This window comes from Colobus angolensis, unplaced genomic scaffold (assembly GCF_000951035.1).
Source record: "Colobus angolensis palliatus isolate OR3802 unplaced genomic scaffold, Cang.pa_1.0 Scaffold41, whole genome shotgun sequence".
Classification (NCBI taxonomy): Eukaryota; Metazoa; Chordata; class Mammalia; order Primates; family Cercopithecidae; genus Colobus; species Colobus angolensis.
This window is the reverse complement of record NW_012117488.1, coordinates 9625128-9645976: the sequence shown is the minus strand read 5'-3', so window position 1 is coordinate 9645976 and position 20849 is coordinate 9625128. Positions and strand designations below refer to the sequence as shown.

The window sequence follows — 20849 nt, the reverse complement described above, 5'->3', positions numbered from 1 at the left end:
AAATATATACTGTTGTGCACAAGCTCAGACTTTTAAAACGTAGGTTAACAGATTATAAAATGAAAACAGCAAAAAATTAAATTGTCAGCCACTTACGAATGATCTTAAACTTAGGCTTTTGCTAGTGAAAATAAACTCCAGTTACTTTGTACCCTGATGCACTTATTATGCTAACTTTAGAAAATAAGGGTAGTATTTGTATTAAGTATAAATTTTGGTAAAATTGAATGCTAATAATGTGAATTTTTCCCTTTTGTGACCACTGAAATGTGTTTACCTGTGTAATGTTTTAACTTGGCTTAATTTTTGTCTTTTCTCTGTAACTGTTAGTTTTTGTGTGTCCTGGGACCTTGAAAGCAATTGTGGACTCACCATGTATATATGAAGCTGAACAAAAGGCAGGTGCTTGGTGCAAGGACCCTCTTCAGGCTGCAGATAAAATTTATTTCATGCCCTGGACTCCCTATCGTACCGATACTTTAATAGAATATGCTTCTTTAGAAGATTTCCAAAATAGTCGCCAAACAACAACGTATAAACTTCCAAATCGAGTAGATGGTACTGGATTTGTGGTATATGATGGTGCTGTCTTCTTTAACAAAGAAAGAACGAGGAATATTGTGAAATTTGACTTGAGGACTAGAATTAAGAGTGGCGAGGCCATAATTAACTATGCCAACTACCATGATACCTCCCCATACAGGTGGGGAGGAAAGACTGATATCGACCTAGCAGTTGATGAAAATGGCTTGTGGGTCATTTATGCCACTGAACAGAACAATGGAATGATAGTTATTAGCCAGCTGAATCCATACACTCTTCGATTCGAAGCAACGTGGGAGACTGTGTACGACAAACGTGCCGCATCAAATGCTTTTATGATATGTGGAGTCCTCTATGTGGTTAGGTCAGTTTATCAAGACAATGAAAGTGAAACAGGCAAGAACGCAATTGATTACATATATAATACCCGATTAAACCGAGGAGAATATGTAGATGTTCCTTTCCCCAACCAGTATCAGTATATTGCTGCAGTGGATTACAATCCAAGAGATAACCAACTTTACGTGTGGAACAATAACTTCATTTTACGGTATTCTCTGGAGTTTGGTCCACCTGATCCTGCCCAAGGTAAGAATGTTTACTTGCTAATGCTTATGTCATTTTGTGAATAGCGTTTTTTTTTAAAGACTTCTTAATTTCTTTTTCCTATTTTCTTCCCCTTTTCATAGTTAAAGCACAAAGGACAGTGTTGTGGTACATTTAGCCTTATTATGGTTCGTTTTCTTTTTCTCCATTTCTTCATTTTAATGTTGGCTTCAAGAAATTGTGGCATTATTGATCAGTTTAGTTTTTCATTGCTAAAAATATAATACCAACCAGAAATCTGTTAGCAATCTTTTTTTGTTTGGTTGTTTTCCCCTACTTGACTGCCGAATTGATTACAATCTATGTGCAGACCTTTTAACTTCTTGGCGCCAGTGGTTAAAGGATACGTGTGTTAGGAAGTCCCAGGAGAATGGCTGGGCTTGATGTACAATGCCAGGTATATGCATTCTGAAGTTTTGGTGTCTGTTCTCTGGGTAGGAGAGGGAGCCATCCAATATTTTTCTAGATTATCGTGTAAAATTACATGTATTTATTTTCTGATAAATTAGTGACGGTGTTAAGTCAATATTTCTGTGACTTTAACAATCACATGAACTAAGCTTTAAATGATCCCAAGTGATGACTTACGATGACAGATATGCTAGCATTGTGTGATTTGTATTCTCTTTATGGAGAATCATTACTTTAGAAAGTAATGCTCAATTTTTGGAAATATACTTTGGTTTATTAAGTGAGTTCAATTTTGTGGGAAATAATTTTTGATGATAAATGAATATTTCATTAAAACAAGATTATCTCATACTCATGATGAACGAATAACTTGTTAATGTATTATTATAGAACTTGCACTGTTTATAAGTCTTTTATTTGAACAATGTGTTTAAGATCTGAATTAATATCCTAATTTAATGAGTTAATCTTGAAATTATTGCATTATTTCAAAATTTTAGGAACTAGAAAGTTCTTTGGAGTGATTAAATTAATGTCTTCAATAGGGTGGGGCAGAGACTAATATCTTTTTTCTTCTACTAAAGCAATGTAAGTATACACAATTAAATATGTTCATAACAAACCCCCATACATATTTTAAGATATGCTATTAATCAGTTTTAAATATTGTCATACGGTCAGGACCTCAAAAGCAGAAGTCACAGCTCTTTGTCATGGAATTTCTAATTTAAGTCATTGTAGGATACCAAAATATGTGAGTTTTGTTCATATAATAACAATAATGATCCATTGACTTAGTGTACAGTCCCTTTTTCCCTAAATCAGGTTATGTTTGTATTTTTTGGCTTATACTTATAGCAGTAATGTTCATTGTTAAATTTATAACAATGAAATCTTCTTTTTAGGGCATTGATAGTTTTATTGATAGTATCTTGGAATCCTTTATTTAAAAATGTATACATGTGTTTGCTCATGAGGCAGCAGTTTGGTTTGTTTCATCTATTTCAATTGTTTTTCCAAAAGCTGCTACTACAGTACTGCTTTTTTATCCTATAGGTTTGTCAAGAGGCAAACTTAAGGCATTGACAAAATTGTGTTGGCATTGGCTAAAATTATATTAATCCTCATGTTAACCTTTTTGTAGCCTGTATTAGTCTCACAGTTGTTAGATTTGTCTTGGGTAGCAGTAAATTTTTTGTCATCCTCAGAAAAAAAAGAAAGAAAATAATATTTTACAAATTGCAAATTCATAATCAGGCAACAACTTGAAGAACTGTGAATAAAGTTGAGTATAATTCAGTTCAACAAATAAAAACATTACACATCTACTTGCCACAAAGTACTTCAGTGAATACAAAGATAGTAATATCATCCTCCACATGTGTCGTATATTCTAGTAAATAATTTGATCCATTTCAGATGAAAAGTCTTTGATAGTTTAGATACTTTTGGAAAGAGCAGTTAACAGGCTTGAAAATTAGAAGCTTTGGCAGATGTAGCAACTGTATGTTCCTACAACTATGTTTTGTCATCCAAAATAGCTATTCTTAAATAGTCCCAGAACATGAAAATTCATATTGACCCCTTATTCAGCCCTTAGTGATGAAAGTGTTATCTGACCTAAATTTCTCTCACTGCTGTTTGACCCATATTCATTTTCTCTCTCTCTCTCTCTCTCTCTCTCTCCCCCCCCTCCGCCCTTGTAATTTATATTATGCTTTTAGAGACTCCCGTCTCTTTCACCCAAGATGTGTGCTACCTATATGCATGTAGGTGGGGTCTTGCAGAACTGTTCTGGCCCACAAATTTAGGTCAAACCAATAAGCCACTGTCCGCTTTTCAGAAACAAGATCCAAGAAACCGATAGAACAGAGCAATCAGAGAAATGAGGTCTTTTGCCTGTCATAAAGCAGTGATTGACTTATTTTGCTGAAATTCATAGTTCAAGTCATCTGTACGGGATTTGCTATCACGTATATGGCCAAGGCATAAATTGTGCTGTAAAATTATCCATTTTTTTTTTCATTATCCATATCATTTTTCATTGTGGACTGTTTAATACTATATTAGCTTCAATACTTTTTCCCATTTATAAATCCAAGCCTTTTCATTCCTAAAAGCACACACATACTATTTTTGTGCTCTGATCTTTTTTTTTTTATTTTTTTGGTGAATTTTGAGCTTTATGTGATCCCTACGTAATTCATTTGCTCCACTCCCCTAAACGAGGTCTGGTTTTCCTCTTTCACCTTCTCCCTCTCTGGAATGGCCTTAGAAAAAACCCTTTCCAGTCCTGTTTTAACTCTTTTTCATGTCTTAATCTGGATTGCTTTGTATTTACTTAATCTATCTACACATTTGATATCCCAAATATTATAAAGAAAATGATGTGTTTTTACCTGGCTTTTGGCAGTTCCTCAACATTTGTGTTAGACTAAATGAGGTGATGCACTTCTGTAATACCAGGAAAAATGTTTTATCAAGAGAGCCAGTTTTGTTTATACATAGCATAGAATACATACTTCCGGAAATACCTTTTCACTGATAAAGAATGCTGTATAAAAGATCAGTGTTTTTAGACAGTGAACAGGGGCAAGTTGAATAGGTGCTCATTTTTGCTTTACCAAGCTGCAGACTCACTCTAGAGTTCATGTCATGAACAGTGGGGTGAGGGTGACTTCTTGGCATTAATGGCTATTGTCTTTAAACCCTTTCATGTAGGAAAACCCTGGTAATAAATAGAAGTTCTTAGTGCATAACCAGAGTAAATTGAACCATTTTTTATGTGTTAAAATCTTCATGGGTATTTACTAAGCATGTTTATTAACATCATTTCTTAGGTATTTTGTTTCTACTCACTTGATAAATGGTAGGTAGAATCCTAAGTCAGCTAATCTGAGTACATGGTATGGCATCAGGATAACTAGAGCTGTATAAAAAGGGTTTGGATTAGAGTTATAATTCTATTGTGAGTTGTGTTTTCTATTATTATTTATAGGATATTCTTGAGTTTTGAACCTTTTGCTGTGTTTCATTACGGACCTTCTCATTGTTTGTTAGTCTAGTCTTATATTTTCTTTCCAAATTGTTATTCTTTTAGAGATTTACACGCAACACCATGTCAGTTAAATGTTCCCAGATAACTGCAAGGTTACTCGTTGGATGCCATGTTTTTCTGGAGTCTATGAAAATCTTTAGGAAAGTAAGATCATAGCATTTAAGAGTATGGGAAAGTGACCTTAAACAAATTACTTAACTTCATCGTTCAGTTTCCTTATCTGTAAAAGGGAGATAATTATAGTGCCTACTTCATGGAGTTGTGGTAAGGATATAATAAAATGATCTGATTATCCGTGAATGGTGATTGGCATAGCACCTGGCACATAAATGCTAAGTCAACATATGCTTTTATCATTACCAGATGCCCTATTGAGGCCATTTCCACCTGTGGAAATAAATAATAATTTTTAGAAATATATCTGCATTTCTTGCCTTCACATGAGAAAAAAACGTTGCTTTTCTTCTAGTATTGCTAAACTTAAACCTTCCAAAATCCCAGAAATTCTGTGTGTGCCTCTAAAAGATGTAGTTTTGTCACTTAAGCTTCAGATCATGTTTCTTTTCATGATATCCCAGTATTTTACTCATTTATCTTTGAAGAATAAGTTGATTCCCTTTAATCTATTTTGGTGATCAAAAGGTAAAAAGGTAGCTGAGCATAGTCGCTTACCCCTGTAATCTCAGCACTTTGGGAGGCCGAGGCAGGCGGATCATGAGGTCAGGAGATCGAGACCATCCTGGCCAATATGGTGAAACTCCATCTCTACAAAAAATACAAAAATTAGCTGGGTGTGGTGATGGGTACTTGTAATCCCAGCTACTCGGGAGGCTGAGGCAGGAGAATGGCATGAACCTGTGAGGCGGAGGTTGCAGTGAGCCGAGATCACACCACTGTACTCAAGCCTGGAGCAAGACTCCGTCTCAAAAAAAACCAAACAAAAGGGTGAAAGGGTATAAAAATAAATGATCAAAAAAAAAAAAAACAATGGAAACATGGCTGTAGAATGTTGCATGAAATTTTGCACTTTTAATTGAGGTCTTTTTATTGTCTGTCTTGACTTGGTTATTAGAAATCTCAACTAATGTTTAGCTAACAAATCACTAATTGTAGTGTTAATACATGTTTCAGTGATTAAATTTGTACTAATTAGTACAGTGTTCAGGGATATATCAGAGAGTGTAGCACTCAAGCATTTTGCTCTGCCCCTTTCTTTTTTTTGTTCTGATTCCCTACTCCCCTTTAAGACTTGATCCAGCAGCAGTCATTTGACACTTCTGCAAAAGATTGTGATGCTTTTGACAAATGTTAATTGAGAAAGCACTGAAAGCCTGGCTGCATTGTAATCAAAAGAAAATTACAGAGGTTTAACAAGATGTCAAGTAAGTGCTTTACAGAAAAGATAGGCAGGTTTGAATAGGTTTCTGCAACAGCTAGCTAGGCATGATGTTTGACTAATGTACATAGTCATCTCTCATATGGTCAATAAATTATGCCCTGGAAATAAAACACATGCTTTAGAAGTTTCTCTTGAGATAGAGGGGGAAAAGGAATAAAACATGTATAGTGTACTTATTGATAACAAGAAGTATGTAACTACTAGAGAACTAGAAACATGTCACACTACTTTTTCGTCATATACTCTCAATAGTATCAGAATTATATAAAGAAAGATTGATGGACCAGAGCTTAAAATAGTAAACATATCAGTGATAATATGAACATGTTTTCTAATAAATTCTAGTATCATAGCTTATTATCTCATGTATAAAGTGTAAAATAAGTTGATATTTTTTAAGATGATTTGAAAACATAGCTATTTTTCATTTGCTCTACAACAATTTAAATTTAAGGCATCATATATGTAAGGTTTTAAGAGCCAGTAATCTGTAAATGTTGATACAACTTTCGTGTGATTTCCTTCAACAATTTTTAAGTGGTAGTATTAAATTTTTACTGACAGATTTTTGTTATTTAAATTAATTCAGTGGTGATTAATGGAGGAAAGGAAACATTGAGCTCCATTATTTCTTAAACCTAGTGGATTTAACAGTTTGGTAGTAACATTGGAAGGCAAAAATAACCTTTAAAAATAATGAAAACATTTTTGCTTTTAAATGTGTAATGATAGTTCTTTTATATTCTCTGTTAAGGGTCACTAAGATATGAAGGGTTGTTTTGAATTAGGCATGATTTGATCTGATGTTTTATCTTGGTAAGAGATTCCACCTCTGACTGCAACTAGCTGCTTCTTCATACCTCCCTTTTCCAAGGTAACGATGCCGAAGCCTGAGATGTTTCCTTAATAAAACAGCGCAAGCATGCCAAGCTTATCTTCTGTTTGGATCTAATCAGGCATGCTGATCATGCTCAGGCAAGAACGGCTGCTGGGTGGAAAGATGTCACAGTATTTATTTTCTTGCAGTATGTAAAGTGGGTGACTTTAAATTTTTTTATTGTCGTAATTATATATAATCATCACAGTTTTATTAATGCTTTGAATTTGATTGCTTATAGAATGTGAGTTTATACAATAGAATTTTTCTAAATTAAACTGTCCCACATTTCCTGTTAAACGGTATGTGATGAAATTATACTTAAACTGTATTATCACATATTTCATTGAGAAATAAATCTAAGAGTCATACAGCAAACGATATGGTAAAGCCTAAACTACCTACCTTCTCTTAGCCATCAGTATGAATAAATTGGAACATATGAAAAGATGTATTCTTACGAGTGATATTGTCAGTAATTCTCATTTCCTTGGTTTGGGGACAGACGGATGGGTAGGGTTTTGTGTGTGTGCGCATGCACACATTCCACGTGTGCGTGGCTGTATGTGAGCGCAAGTGTGTGTTTGAGATTAATATACTCATCTTTTTTCCATAGTGCCTACCACAGCTGTGACAATAACTTCTTCAGCTGAGCTGTTCAAAACCACAATATCAACCACAAGCACTACTTCACAGAAAGGCCCCATGAGCACAACTGTAGCTGGATCACAGGAAGGAAGCAAAGGGACAAAACCACCTCCAGCAGTTTCTACAACCAAAATTCCACCTGTAACAAATATTTTTCCCCTGCCAGAGAGATTCTGTGAAGCGTTAGACTCCAAGGGGATAAAGTGGCCTCAGACACAAAGGGGGATGATGGTTGAACGACCATGCCCCAAGGGAACAAGAGGTATTTTCTATAAAATACCATGCATACATTTTTCAGTTTAGTAACTAGGTTCTATATTACAATGAAGTGATTTTATTTGAAGAAAGTGATGTTTGCAGTAGCTAACTTTATTTTTGTGCTTTGGTAATATAACATCTATGGACAAAATTTTTTAAAATGTAAAAGTCATTTAAGATCAGGCACTATAAATTACCTCTCCCTTTCAGAGACCTATGTCAAGCCTGAGATTTTTGCCCCAAGACTCTAGTGAGTCTTCCTTACAGCTGCCTTTCTCATTATAAGCATCACTTTGGATGAGTCCCAAGAAAATCAAGGGCTTTTTGTTTGTTTGCTGTAAATATATGATATTTCTATGCTGACTTCATATTTACCATTTATAATCTGCATTATACCCTACTTTTTGTCAGTTATTGTCAAATACTTGCATTAGAGTTTATTCAAAATTTAACACGCAGAGCAGGATCATCATAGCTGATTTCCCGACTGCATGCAGAAAAATGGTTTCAATTTCACTGTTGTTCTCTACATCTGTTGTAGGAACTGCCTCGTATCTCTGCATGGTTTCCACTGGAACATGGAACCCTAAGGGCCCCGATCTTAGCAACTGTACCTCACACTGGGTGAATCAGCTGGCTCAGAAGGTTGGTTGGAACCTTTTAATATGACACATTTGTGATTTAACTTCTAACGTAAATAATTTAGCTTTGTGTGTTAAAACCAGGTTTATTGCTCTTTGTTCAGTGTAAAAGTAAAAAAAAAAAAATTATGCATAGTTTTGTCTGTAAACTGTTTACTGAAAGTTACATATGTTTGGGGGTATCCTTTTCTCTTTGTTAAGCTTTTTAGTGAGTACGTGCTTGTTAATTTCATTCATATTTAGTTCTGTTTCTTTTGATGTTCATAAGACAAACTGCATTGGCCTATTAAATCAAATAGGGATCATTAAGTTGGCAACTGAATCCACAGAATGCAAGCAGATGTTTATATCACATGATTATGGTAGAATGAGTAAACTACTTTAAAAGGCATTAGTAACTTTAATATTACAGTGTAATGCAATGCCATTTTATTTTCTCCTCCATCTACCTTTATGATGAATAAACATCAGATAATAACCCTCAGTATAATGCTGATTACATACTGATTTAAATTCTGGATCATTGGAATAAATAAGACTTTAAAATAACAATTTTAAATGGTTGCACTGAAATGAGAGAGATGGCTGAAATTTTTGAGAAAAGTTTTTTTTTTCTTTTTTTTAAATGCCTGGTTCAGAATTGTGTGTGTGTGTGTTGATGATCTAAGAGCCTTAAAACTTCTAAGATGAAGAGAAAGTTATCGGTTTTAATTAATTGGAGAATTTAACATTTGCAGATTTTTTTCACCACAATAAAGATACTCAAGGAGAACCAGAAGCCGTAAACAGAACAAAAAATTTAAATGAGGTAATACAAATTGTCATTTCAGATCAGAAGTGGAGAAAATGCTGCTAGTCTTGCCAATGAACTGGCAAAACATACCAAAGGGCCAGTGTTTGCTGGGGATGTAAGTTCTTCAGTGAGATTGATGGAGCAGTTGGTGGATATCCTTGATGCGCAGCTGCAGGAACTGAAACCTAGTGAAAAAGATTCAGCGGGACGGAGTTATAACAAGGTAGGGAGAACTCTTCTGTTATTTTGAATTAGACGCTTGGTATGGCAGCTCTTGTCTTACAGCAGTTGAGAGCCAAATCTTTGGTCCCGGGACATATATTTAGAGGCAAAATTTCTAATTTGGTTCATTTTTCCAAGGAAAAGTTACAGTTGAGAAAAGAGCAATGTGCCCTGCCCTTCCAAAAAAGTGTAAATGATGTTAATTACCTGATAGAGATCTTAGTTGGTGCCAAACTTTATCCATCTGATTGTGGTCATTACTATCAGTTTATAATGCATTATCTGCACTTGGAGAGATTACATGTTATACAGTCGATATACTTTGTATGTTAATACATGGAACTCTTACAGTTGCAGCAAAAATTGTGACACACATAGGAATATTAGCCACTGAAATATTTCTTTCAATGGCACCTTTTGGAAGAAGGACAAGTTGCCGTCTCCAGGAATATATTGTTATCAGTGCCATTAATTTTTCCTGTTGTGACAAAAGTTGGATTGCTACTTTTCATCACACTATAAGTGTTTATATTAGGTTCGTAGGAACCCAAAATCTGTGCCTAATGTGGTTCTACCTGGTTAAAAAATTGATTTTTTTTTTACTGCAATATATATTTTGTCTCTTTTTGTCAACATATTTTAGATTAGTATACCTAATAAAATAGAATAAAAAACTGTAAATAAGCAGTTTTGGTAGTCAGTGCAGACTCAGACTCCAGAGGACTACTGCATATAAACTTCAACCTCTGGAACACCAGCTTAATTTTTGAGGATTTCTTCTTTCCTCATTTTCAGCAGATAAAAATCTAACCTCTGATTTTCTTTTCTTTTACTTAAAAGCTCCAAAAACGAGAGAAGACATGCAGGGCTTACCTTAAGGTATCTCTCCTGTGCTGTCACCCTGCTTTCTCCCTTCTTCAGCTACCTGCCACGCTTTATCATCTTGCTGCATGATCCAATGTATTTCAGTCTTTGATAATTATATAATGTGCCCCATATCAGCTGTACAAATGTTGGCTTTTCACAGGTATATTACTCTCAGAATAAGCAAATAATTTACTTTTACTGATTTCTGCTGTTTTTCCATTCATCCAAAAGTACACGAATTTTCATGAAATATCCTCTTAATTGGAAAGTAATTATGTAGTCTCTTTGGTTCCTGTTGTCATCTCTGTGGATTAAAAAACAACTTGAGTAAAACAGCTATGATATATTCTCGGCAGTTTATCATATCAAAGACTGTATAGTCATAATGTATGTGCATGAAAAAGTCACTGCTTTCTTATCTTTGTGGTATACTCTTAAATAAAATAGGCTTTATTCTGAAATTTTTAAGAGTCAGTTCTAGAATCAGGTTGATATGGGGATGGGTTACTAAAAATGAAATATAAATAATTTGACTGTGATATCTGTATATGTTACATACTGTTTTTTATCAAGCTAATAGGAACAGAAAGTCACTGTTGAGCTGAGAATCCCTGTCCACTCCAGCCGGGTTTTCTCCCTGGTATATCCGAGTAATAGGAAACATGCTGAGGCTAACAGTGGAATTATGCCGTAGTGGTTCTGTGTGATAGATCAAAATAATAATACCAACTTGCATTTTGTTTTGTTCTGTGAATTTTAGAAGTTCCTTTTGGGGAAATAGTTATTTTCTAACCTTACTCTTTGGGGGACCATAACAGTGGTAAATCAAACCTTGAAGAATGATTCCATATGTTGTAACAGTAATAACAAAATAACTCTTGTAGTTTCTTAGACTAGAGATTATTAAAAAGCCATGACTTCACTAATTTTGGTTGACAAGGTCTAGAAAAAAATGATGTCTCACTAGTTAGTATTAGACATTGTTGAACCTGAGAACTTTACAAGAAAAGGTAGTAGGAAAGTCTGTTTTTAGGTAATACTGGTCTGAAAGTCCCCTTTTAGCCTGTTTAATAGGGGCAGAGAAATAACTGCTGAAATCTATAGAATTTTTTAAACTTTCAGTGTTCAGTTCACCTTTAAGGTATTAGTGTATGAAATGTAATAATTGGTATGTTGCCCAGGACATACATCTCAGTTGGAAAAGAATAGCTTTTTTTTTTCCTTTGGCAGAAAGAGACTACTTCAGGAATATGATTAGGCTAATGATCATTTTGATCCCATTAGACAAGTACAAATAGTGATAAATAAGGAGTGTTTCAAATTAACAAAAGCATGCCGTTAGCAAGTTATGTGTACATGGAGTAAATTTCAGCATGACCTTAATTTCTGACCAGTGTCATTTTCAGTATGTCTCAAGTGAGCTTCTCTGTTCAGATAAGACTAATAAAACTCTTTAAATTACAAATCAGAAGCTGACTTACACTATGCAAATGAAGCGAGTTCCCACTTTGTGACAGAGGATTCATTTGTGACTTAGATTAGAGAGAGGCTCCAGTCTGTATTTCTTGGTGACTAATGAATCTGGCCTCCGCAGACCAATTTCTGTTACACTCTAGTTAATGGCTGCAGCAGTATCAGTGTGAGTATTTTGACTATTCTATCTCCCATTAGAGGGAGAAAAAAAGCCTTTAACGCCACTTGGAAGTATCTTCCACCTGCCAGTAAGGTCGTGGTGGCTCACAAGGCAGACAGAACGAGGATATTAAGATGGATTAAGCTAATTAATCTTACTCTGACAGTAGCTTCAAACAACTTTCCCCCCATTCATACAGTACCTCACGCTAGCAATTTTTATTGTTTTTCTTTTTGTACAATGTGTGTTCTTTTTCTTCAGTGATTACCAGTATATCAGAACTATGTGTTTATGGGCATAATGACACATTATGACTGGGTGAATGGAATAGAGTAAATAAACTTAGTGATTTCACTTTTCCAAAGCATAGTGCATAGCTACAGAGTGTATTAGTATAAGATCCTGCCTGCATTTGATTAACTGAGTTATATTTTATTTAATGTTGTTTTGTGTAGCAATAAATTAAACCTACGTATGTGAATATTTACAACTTGGGTGTTTATGAAGACTTGATTCTACTTTCCTGTTTTCTTTAACTTATCAGTAGAGGCTTTAATTTTGATTCCTTTCTTTATCCCTTTAAAAGCAGATCATTGTTGATGAACTAAAGTATATGCTCAAGTGTTTTTTAGCTGGACAGAAAATTGGAAGAGTGAAAATGTTCACAGATAATTGATGAACTTTAATGCTATCTTTTTGTTTTGTTTTGTTTTTTTCAAATGATTGTAAGTAGACAGTGTCTATAAGGAATAATTTTGGTTACTACTTTAGTTGAGATTCCAAAAAATAATATAGTTTAATTTTCAAGCATACATATTAATTTACTCCAAAGACATTAGTATTTTTGGTTTAGAATATTCAAATCTTGAGATTATAAATAGGATGACTTTAGTAGTTTTGACTCTACCTGTAAGAGTCTCCGATTAAGAGCTGACACAGGTGGTTGTCAACTGTCAACAATTGAGGTGTGATTAAATAAATAGAAACAATCCACCTTTCTACACTTACTCTTTGTAATCAAATAGCAGTCTGTTAATCTTCAGTCAGTCCTGTTTTAAAATGGTCCAGGTATATTTTAAAATGGACCAGATATATGTTGTCTAGGTGTTCTTCCATCTTGAAGTAAGAGGAAATCATCATGACAGATAAATATTACGATTGTCACTCATCAGCAACTGAAAATCACTTTGGTTCTAAAAGCAGTCAAAACTAATGATAGTTTTCTAATGGATACAGGCAATTGTTGACACAGTGGACAACCTTCTGAGACCTGAAGCTTTGGAATCATGGAAACATATGAATTCTTCTGAACAAGCACATACTGCAACAATGTTACTCGATACATTGGAAGAAGGAGCTTTTGTCCTAGCTGACAATCTTTTAGAACCAACAAGGGTCTCAATGCCTACAGAAAATATTGGTAAGTGAATCTACTGTCAAGTTTAATTTTGATTTGGAATATTCATATCTAAGAGGATGATGTTTCCATTCCGAATCTATTATTTCCCAGTGCCGTACTTCTTTTTTGTCAAATTATTTTTGTCTGTTAGCAAGAGAAATTATTGTTCACACTTGCTAAAATTAATGCAAAAGCCAAACTCTATCCTGTGTTTTACAAGTTGGTTTTGTGTGTTTGTGTTTCCAATTGAAAAATCATTAACGAAAAAGTATTAGAGTGCTTAAATACTAGAATGTAGATTTTTAAAGTAATGAAAGTGCTTGCTATGAAACTGTGGCAAATGCTTTACCATTTTATATAGTATGTTCCCAATGATTTTAAATTATTTTATGGAATGCCTGCTGTCAGTCAGATATTTTAGCACACAGAACTTGAGTCAGATGTTTATATTAAACATAACTGCCTTCAGGTGAATATGTGGTCAGTGAACTACATCTCCCACAATGCAGAACATCCATGCTTCATAGATTGCAGAATAGCTACAGATAGTGTAGCATAATTAGAATTCAAATGCTACCACTGAGAGGTAGGGATTCACTTGTGAAAAATATTTGAAAGAAATAGAGTAAAATTTTATTAATTTAGGTTTGAACAATTTAGAATTGTTAATTATTTAGTGAGGTTCAATTCAGGTGAAGTTAACAGTATACCTTAGTTAGTGAAGTAAAAAGCTTCCCAAGCATAAATGTAGAAGAACTCAAAAGGGACACAGACTACATTTCTACCAGAAGCAGTGCTAACTTCATTAGGGCAGCAGATATTGAATGAAGACTTACAATCTGGGATGCCATGTCTTTAATGCCTAATTATGCCTTATTGTGCCTGCCTAAGTCATGGGACTTTATATAAAAAATGCAGATCAAAGGGGTATATAGAAGAAATGGACATAAATCAAATTGGCACCTATATTTGAATTCAAAACCTTAAATTTATTTTCTGTAAGTGAATTTTTAAAAGGAAATGAAATATTTTAAAACTAATTTGTGCTTATTTACTTTGAGGTTTGGGAATGAAAAATCAGTAATTACTGAAGTGGCATATTATGACCTCAATTTGTTTTCTAAATATTCTGAAAATTACTTAAAAAAAAAAAAACAGTAAAATTCCCTTGTTATACCTCTTCAATTGTGCAAGAAAATTTGATGGGCCAGGTTCACATCTATGCTCCCATCAGCATTACATACATAGAACATACTGTAGTTATAGATCCAAGATACTTTTATCCCACTCTGAGATATATTCTGAACAATTAAATGTCCAGGAATACACTTTTTCTAGTACCTATGGTTTTCAGAGTTCTAAACCATTATTTTTCACTGGGCACAGTGGCTCATGCCTATAATCCCAGCACTTTGGGAGGCCGAGGCAGGCACATTGCTTGAGCTCAGGAGTTCGAGGCCAGCCTGGGCAACATGGTGAAATCCCATCTTTACAAAAAATACACCAAGAAAAAAAAAATAGCTGAGCATGGTGGCGCATGCCTGTAGTCCCAGCTGCTTGGGAGGCTGAGGTGGGAGGATCACCTGAATTCAGGGAGGGAGAGGTTGCAGTGAGCTGAGATCATGCCACTGCATTCCATCCTGGATGATGGAGTGAGACCCCAACTCAAAAAATAAATGAAAGTTAATTAAATGAAACTAAAGGATTATTTTTCATATTGATCTTTTTTCATTTTTAATTAAAAAACACTTTGGATTGGGAGGCCGAGGCGGGCAATCACCTGAGGTCAGGAGTTGGAGACCAGCCTCAACATGGAGAAACCCCATCTCTACTGAAAACACAAAATTAGCCGGGTGTGGTGGTGCATGCCTGTAATCCCAGCTACTCGGGAGGCTGAGGCAGGAGAATTGCTTGAAGCTGGGAGGCGGAGGTTGCGGTGAGTCGAGGTTATGCTATTGCACTCCTCCAGCCTGGGCAACAAGAGTGAAACTCTGTCTCAAAAAGAAACAAAACAAAACAAAACAAAAAAAAACGCTATGGCGAGATTGGCATCTCTAAAATAATGCCTGGTATTTACTAGTCTAAATGCTGATTATCCAACAATTACCAATATGAAAGCCATTTTACAGCCAGGCACGGTAGCTCATGCCTGCAATCCCAGCACTTTGGGAGGCTGAGGCGGGCAGATCGCCTGAGGTCAGGAGTTCAAGACTAGCCTGGCCAACATGGTGAAATCTCGTCTCTACTAAAAATACAAAAAATCTGGGAGGCCGAGGCAGGTGTATCACCTGAAGTCAGGTGATCCTGACTGCCAGGAGTTCCCAGCCTGCCCAACATAGCGAAAGCCTGTCTCTGCTAAATGTACAAAGAGTTAGCCGGGCGTGGTGGGGGGTGCCTGTAATCCCAGCTACTTGGGAGACTGAGGCAGAAGAATCCCTTGAACCTGGGAGGCAGAGCTGAGCTATGATCACGCCATTACACTCCAGCCTGGGCGACAAGAGGAAGACTTGGTCTCAAAAAAAAAAAGTCATTTTACATATTCTAATAATAATTTTGTCTTTTTTATTTCCAAAGTATAAACAGTTTTTTGGGGGGGAAAGGGCCCTGATTTACTATGAGGAAAACATTCACCTTTTTCCTAGGACTTGTTCTATTTTCAGACATGAGGACTAAAATAGCCTATTATTTCTCTATGTTCCCAGTCCCCTGAGGACATGGCTGTAATGTCTTAGGTTATTAAAACTATTTGATTTTCCTCCTTAGTGATTTCTTCTTAAATTCTTGGTTTAACTTCATAACATGATTTACCCTTATAATACATGACTCCATAAAAATGATATAATTTTATCTATTATAATGAGATCTTTATGTGACTTTTAAAAACTTGGAGGTATAATTTAAAATATGCAATAAGAGCACCTGTTTTAAGTGTATAGTTTGATGGAGTATGGCAATTGTACACCCTTATAATCGTCAGCATGGTGATATTTCTGTGTCCTCAGATGGACCCTGCATGCTCCTTTGCAGTCATTCTCCTCTGGCCCTAAGCCATAAACACATCAGAAACCACTGATGTGCTTTCTGTCCATGTAGGTAAGTTTTGCTTTTTCTAGGTCTTCAGTTGAATGGAATCATACGGTGTGTAGTACTCCTTCTGATCTTACTGCTTTTATGCAGAGGAATATTTTTGAGATTTATCCATATACATGGGAGTGTCCATAGTTTAATCCTTTTTATTGCTGAGTATTATCCATCGTGAGGACATACCACAATTTGTATATCTACTCACTTGTTAGACATTTGGATTTTTTTCCACTTCTTGGCTGTCATTTTTCCAAGTGGTTGTACCGTATTAAATTTGAACTGCAACATATGAGAGTTCCAGGTGCTCCACATCCTCACCAATATTTAGGATTGGCAGTCATTTTATTTTTAGTGGTTCTTGGAGGCATCTCATTGTGGATTTATATTGCATTTCTGTGATTGCTATGTAACATTTTGCTGATAACTTCTTTTCATGTGTTTATTGTCCATTCAAATATCTTTTTATGAAGTGTTTGTTCATATCTTTTGCCCATTTTTAATTGAGTTGTTTGTCTCATTAAATAAATTATGAAGATTTTTTGTATATTCTTCTTGTAAGTCTTTTTGTCAGATACATGCATTCTGGATATTTTCCCTCCAGTATGTGACTTTATTTTCTTTGTATCTTGGGAAGAGCAGAAGTTTTTAATTTTGATTTTAAAAATTCCCCCTACTGACCTTTAGCAGCATCGGGCTAACCTATTCTACTTACTCCTCTCACTCTTGTAATATTTTAAAGCAAATTGTAAAATCCTATCATGATTACTATAAGAAACCTTATATGGATATATCCAATACTCTTTAGAAAACCGCAATATCATTATCACACTTTAAAAAATTAACAAAAACATTTCAAAAGATAACAAAAGTGTGTTCACATTTTCATAAATTTATTAATACTTGGTTGAAATCAGGATAAAAGTTCAAGTAGTAAATCTGATAGATAGATATATCAGTTGAGAATTTTTTTTTTTTTTTTTTGAGAAAGAGTTCCACTCTTGTTGCCCAGACTGGAGTGCAGTGGCATGATCTCAGCTCACTGCAACCTCCGCCTCCCAGGTTCAAGTGATTCTCCTACCTCAGCCTCCCGAGTAGCTGGGATTACATGTGCTCACTACCATGCCTGGCTAATTTTGTATTTTTAGTTGAGACGGGATTTCACCATGTTGGTCAGGCTGGTCTCGCACTCCTGACCTCAGATGATCCGCCCACCTCGTGCTGGGATTACAGGCATGAGCCACCACGCCTGGCCAAGTATCTTTTCATTAAAAGTTATTTCTCCTTGCATGGTAAGAAAAATATTTTTTAAACATTTTTTGTTTTCCTTGAGGAAGTCAGGTGGGTGATTTGCCTTGTAGACTTTGTTACATTCTTGGTTTGGCTTATTTCATCCGCAGTGCATCATTTAACTCTGCCTGTTATGCTGATGGTTAGATTCAGAGGCATGATCATGCTAGGTTTAACTTTTTGTTTTTTTTAATTTAACAAGGACTTTCTATTGCATCATATCAACAAGCACATAATCTTTGGTTTTATTTCCTTGTGATTTTCAGATCGGTTCCATGGTTTAGATGTTATCAGCCTGATCCATCCATTGTAAAATTCTCTTTTATTTATTGTCTTTTTTTTTTTTTTCTTTTTTCTTTTTTTGAGCCAGAATCTTCCTCTTCTGCCCAGGCTGGAGTGCAGTGGCATGATCTCAGCTCACTGCAACCTCCGCCTCCCAGGTTCAAGTGATTCTCCTACCTCGGCCTCCCGAGTAGCTGAGATTACAGTTGTCTGCCATGATGCCCTGCTAATTTTTGTATTTTTAGTACAGACAGGGTTTCACCATGATGGCCAGGCTGGTCTTGAATTCCTGATCAGGTGATCCACCTACCTCAGCCTCCCAAAGTGCTGGGATTAAAGGTGTGAGCCACCGCCCCGGCCTTATTTATTGTTTTAATGAGCTGAGTGGCCAGCATGATTTTTATCATCACTTTAGACTTAGTTAGATTGTGGTAACAAAAACCCCAAAGTCACAGCTGCTTGCAACAACAAAGGTTTACTACTCCTTTGTGCTGCATAATTATTGAGGCTGGGCTTCAGCTCTGCTTCCTGTCGTCTTCGGTTCTGCTCCGTGTTGTTTTTCTTCTGGGACCCAGGCCGATAGAGCAACTCCTGCCCATAAAGGTGCAAGTCTCCTGGCAGAGGTCACATAGTTCTTCTTCTTTCCTCTCATTACAGCCACTACTTGCTGAGGAATTTGCAAAATAGTAAGATAAATATATTAAAATTCTGTCTACAGTATTGGCTGAGTGAAACTTTGAATGGCTCTCCAGTGAACCAAGTGTATTCATGTTCAGAAAATCTATTGAATAAGGCATATATTATTTCAAGCATACAGAAAGTACAGAGGATAGCATAACATCCGTGTACCAGTTACTCAGCTGAGCCACATATTGGTATTTTACCATATTTGCTTCAGATTTTTTTGGAAAAAGAAAATCATAGATAATGTGGAAGTTCCCAGGATTGCCTCCTTCCTGATCATACCATGGAGGAGGTAGCTGTCATCTTTATTATTTAGCATGAATAAGCTTAAGAAAATTTGCTTTGTTGGTATGTACATTGAATACTTTTCAGGTTTTTAACATTAATTTCACACTATAAATGTAATTGTATAATTTTCTTTTTTTTTTGAGACTTGAGTTTTCCTCTTGTCGTCCAGGCTGGAGTGCAATGGCACAATCTCGTCTCACTGCAACCTCCGCCTCCTGGGTTCAAGAGATTCACCTGCCTCAGCCTCCTGAGTAGCTGAGACTACAGGCATGCATCACTATGCCCGGCTAATTTTTTTGTATTTTTAGTAGAGCTGGGGTTTCACCATTTTGGCCAGGCCAGTCTCGAACTCCTGACCTCAGGTGATCCTCCCGCCTCAGTCTCCCAAAGTACTGGGATTACAGGCGTGAGCCACTGCGCGTGACCATAATTGTATAATTTTCCCTTAGCATTCTATTTTTTATATTTGTATATGGTGACATGTGTATCTGTAGTTCATTTGATCTGTTTCTAAGAATGTACCAGAATTAACTGCTAATAGACATTTTAGTGGCTTCTGCTTTTTCCCTGACAGAAGGAAAACTGTAATGAAAGTTTCTGTATGCCTTCTTGCTCCAATGTGTGCCTTTCTAGACATACATGCGCACATACACATGTGCGCGCACACACACACACACACACCCTAGAAATAGAATTTTTGAGCGGTAGAGCATACCCACCTTCAGCTTTACTAAATACTGCCAAATTGCTCTCTACCTTCTTTTACCAATTTACTTTTTCACCGGTAATACCATTACTAGTTTTGCAAACGCTTTATTATTGACCTAACTTTTGTTAATCTAATGAGTTTGAATTGGTTATGTTATTGTTCTAATTTACAGTTTCCTTGATTGCTTCATGTTGATTTTTTTAACAGATTTATTACCTATTTTAGTTTTCTCTCCTATGAATTTGTTATTTACAACTTTCTCCTTTTGGATTTTTTCTTTATATTTCTGTGTGTGCTGGACACTAATCCTGTAAAGATTCTATAGTTTACAGATATTTATTTTGTCTGGGCTTTCTCTTTTTATCTTTTTAAAGGAATCTGTTGTTTTACATAATGAGTCAGATTTATCAGTCTGTTCTTTTAGTGTTGGTAGTCTTAGTATCTTGTTTAAGAAATATTTTCCTTTTGGTTTTCTACTTAGGAAAATATTCTCTACATTAAGTTTATAAGGATCTTATACTTCCCTTGTAAATGATAAACCTCTGCTTTTTACAGTTATGTCTCTAATCTACCTGAAATTTATTTTTAATTATGATATTATACGAGACAGGCAGCTAATTTGATTTTTCCCCATATGAATAACCAGTTCCTTGTATACGTTTAGTGCGTAATCCATTTCTCTCCCTAATGATTTTTAATGATGTCTTACATGTTAGCAGTGTCTACTATTTGCCGCTTTGGTTTTTTCAGTAATATTAATATCTGTTGAGTCTTTCAACCTTGCTCCTTGAGGAACTGCTTTGGCTGCTTTTTGGCATGTCTCTTCTATCTGAATTTTTAAATCAGTGGATCAAGTTCCAGACACAAAAATCTTGTTGGAATTTTGATTAAAATTGGACTGAGTTTGTAGATTGATTTTGAAAGAGGTGCCAGATTGAACTGCTGCATTCTCCCAAATAAGACCATTATGTAATTCCTCATTTTTTCTTAGGTCTTCTTATAAAGTTATATATTTTTCTTATTTTTAGTGTCTTGCACTTTTTAAAAATCAGATTTGTTCCTAGATAACTTATACTTCTTGTTTTTATTATAAATAAGATCACTTTTTAAATTACATATTCTAATTGTTTGTTGTTTGGTGTATAGAAACACAATTGATT

The 20849-nt window shown here is 35.4% G+C and overlaps 1 protein-coding gene across 2 annotated transcripts in view; it reads left to right on the top strand.

The window, feature by feature from the left end:
- The window catches only part of ADGRL2 (adhesion G protein-coupled receptor L2), a 163784-nt gene that overhangs the window by 114170 nt on the left and 28765 nt on the right, over window positions 1–20849 (top strand). The window contains exons 5-11 of one of the 2 annotated variants that reach the window (XM_011956145.1): window positions 331–1139; window positions 3285–3312; window positions 7523–7804; window positions 8342–8445; window positions 9272–9457; window positions 10297–10335; window positions 13193–13376. In XM_011956145.1, coding sequence (XP_011811535.1) covers window positions 331–1139; window positions 3285–3312; window positions 7523–7804; window positions 8342–8445; window positions 9272–9457; window positions 10297–10335; window positions 13193–13376 — 1632 coding nt within the window. Of the gene's footprint in view, window positions 1–330; window positions 1140–3284; window positions 3313–7510; window positions 7805–8341; window positions 8446–9271; window positions 9458–10296; window positions 10336–13192; window positions 13377–20849 lie in introns of both variants that reach the window. The other variant, XM_011956146.1, reaches the window with a different exon arrangement.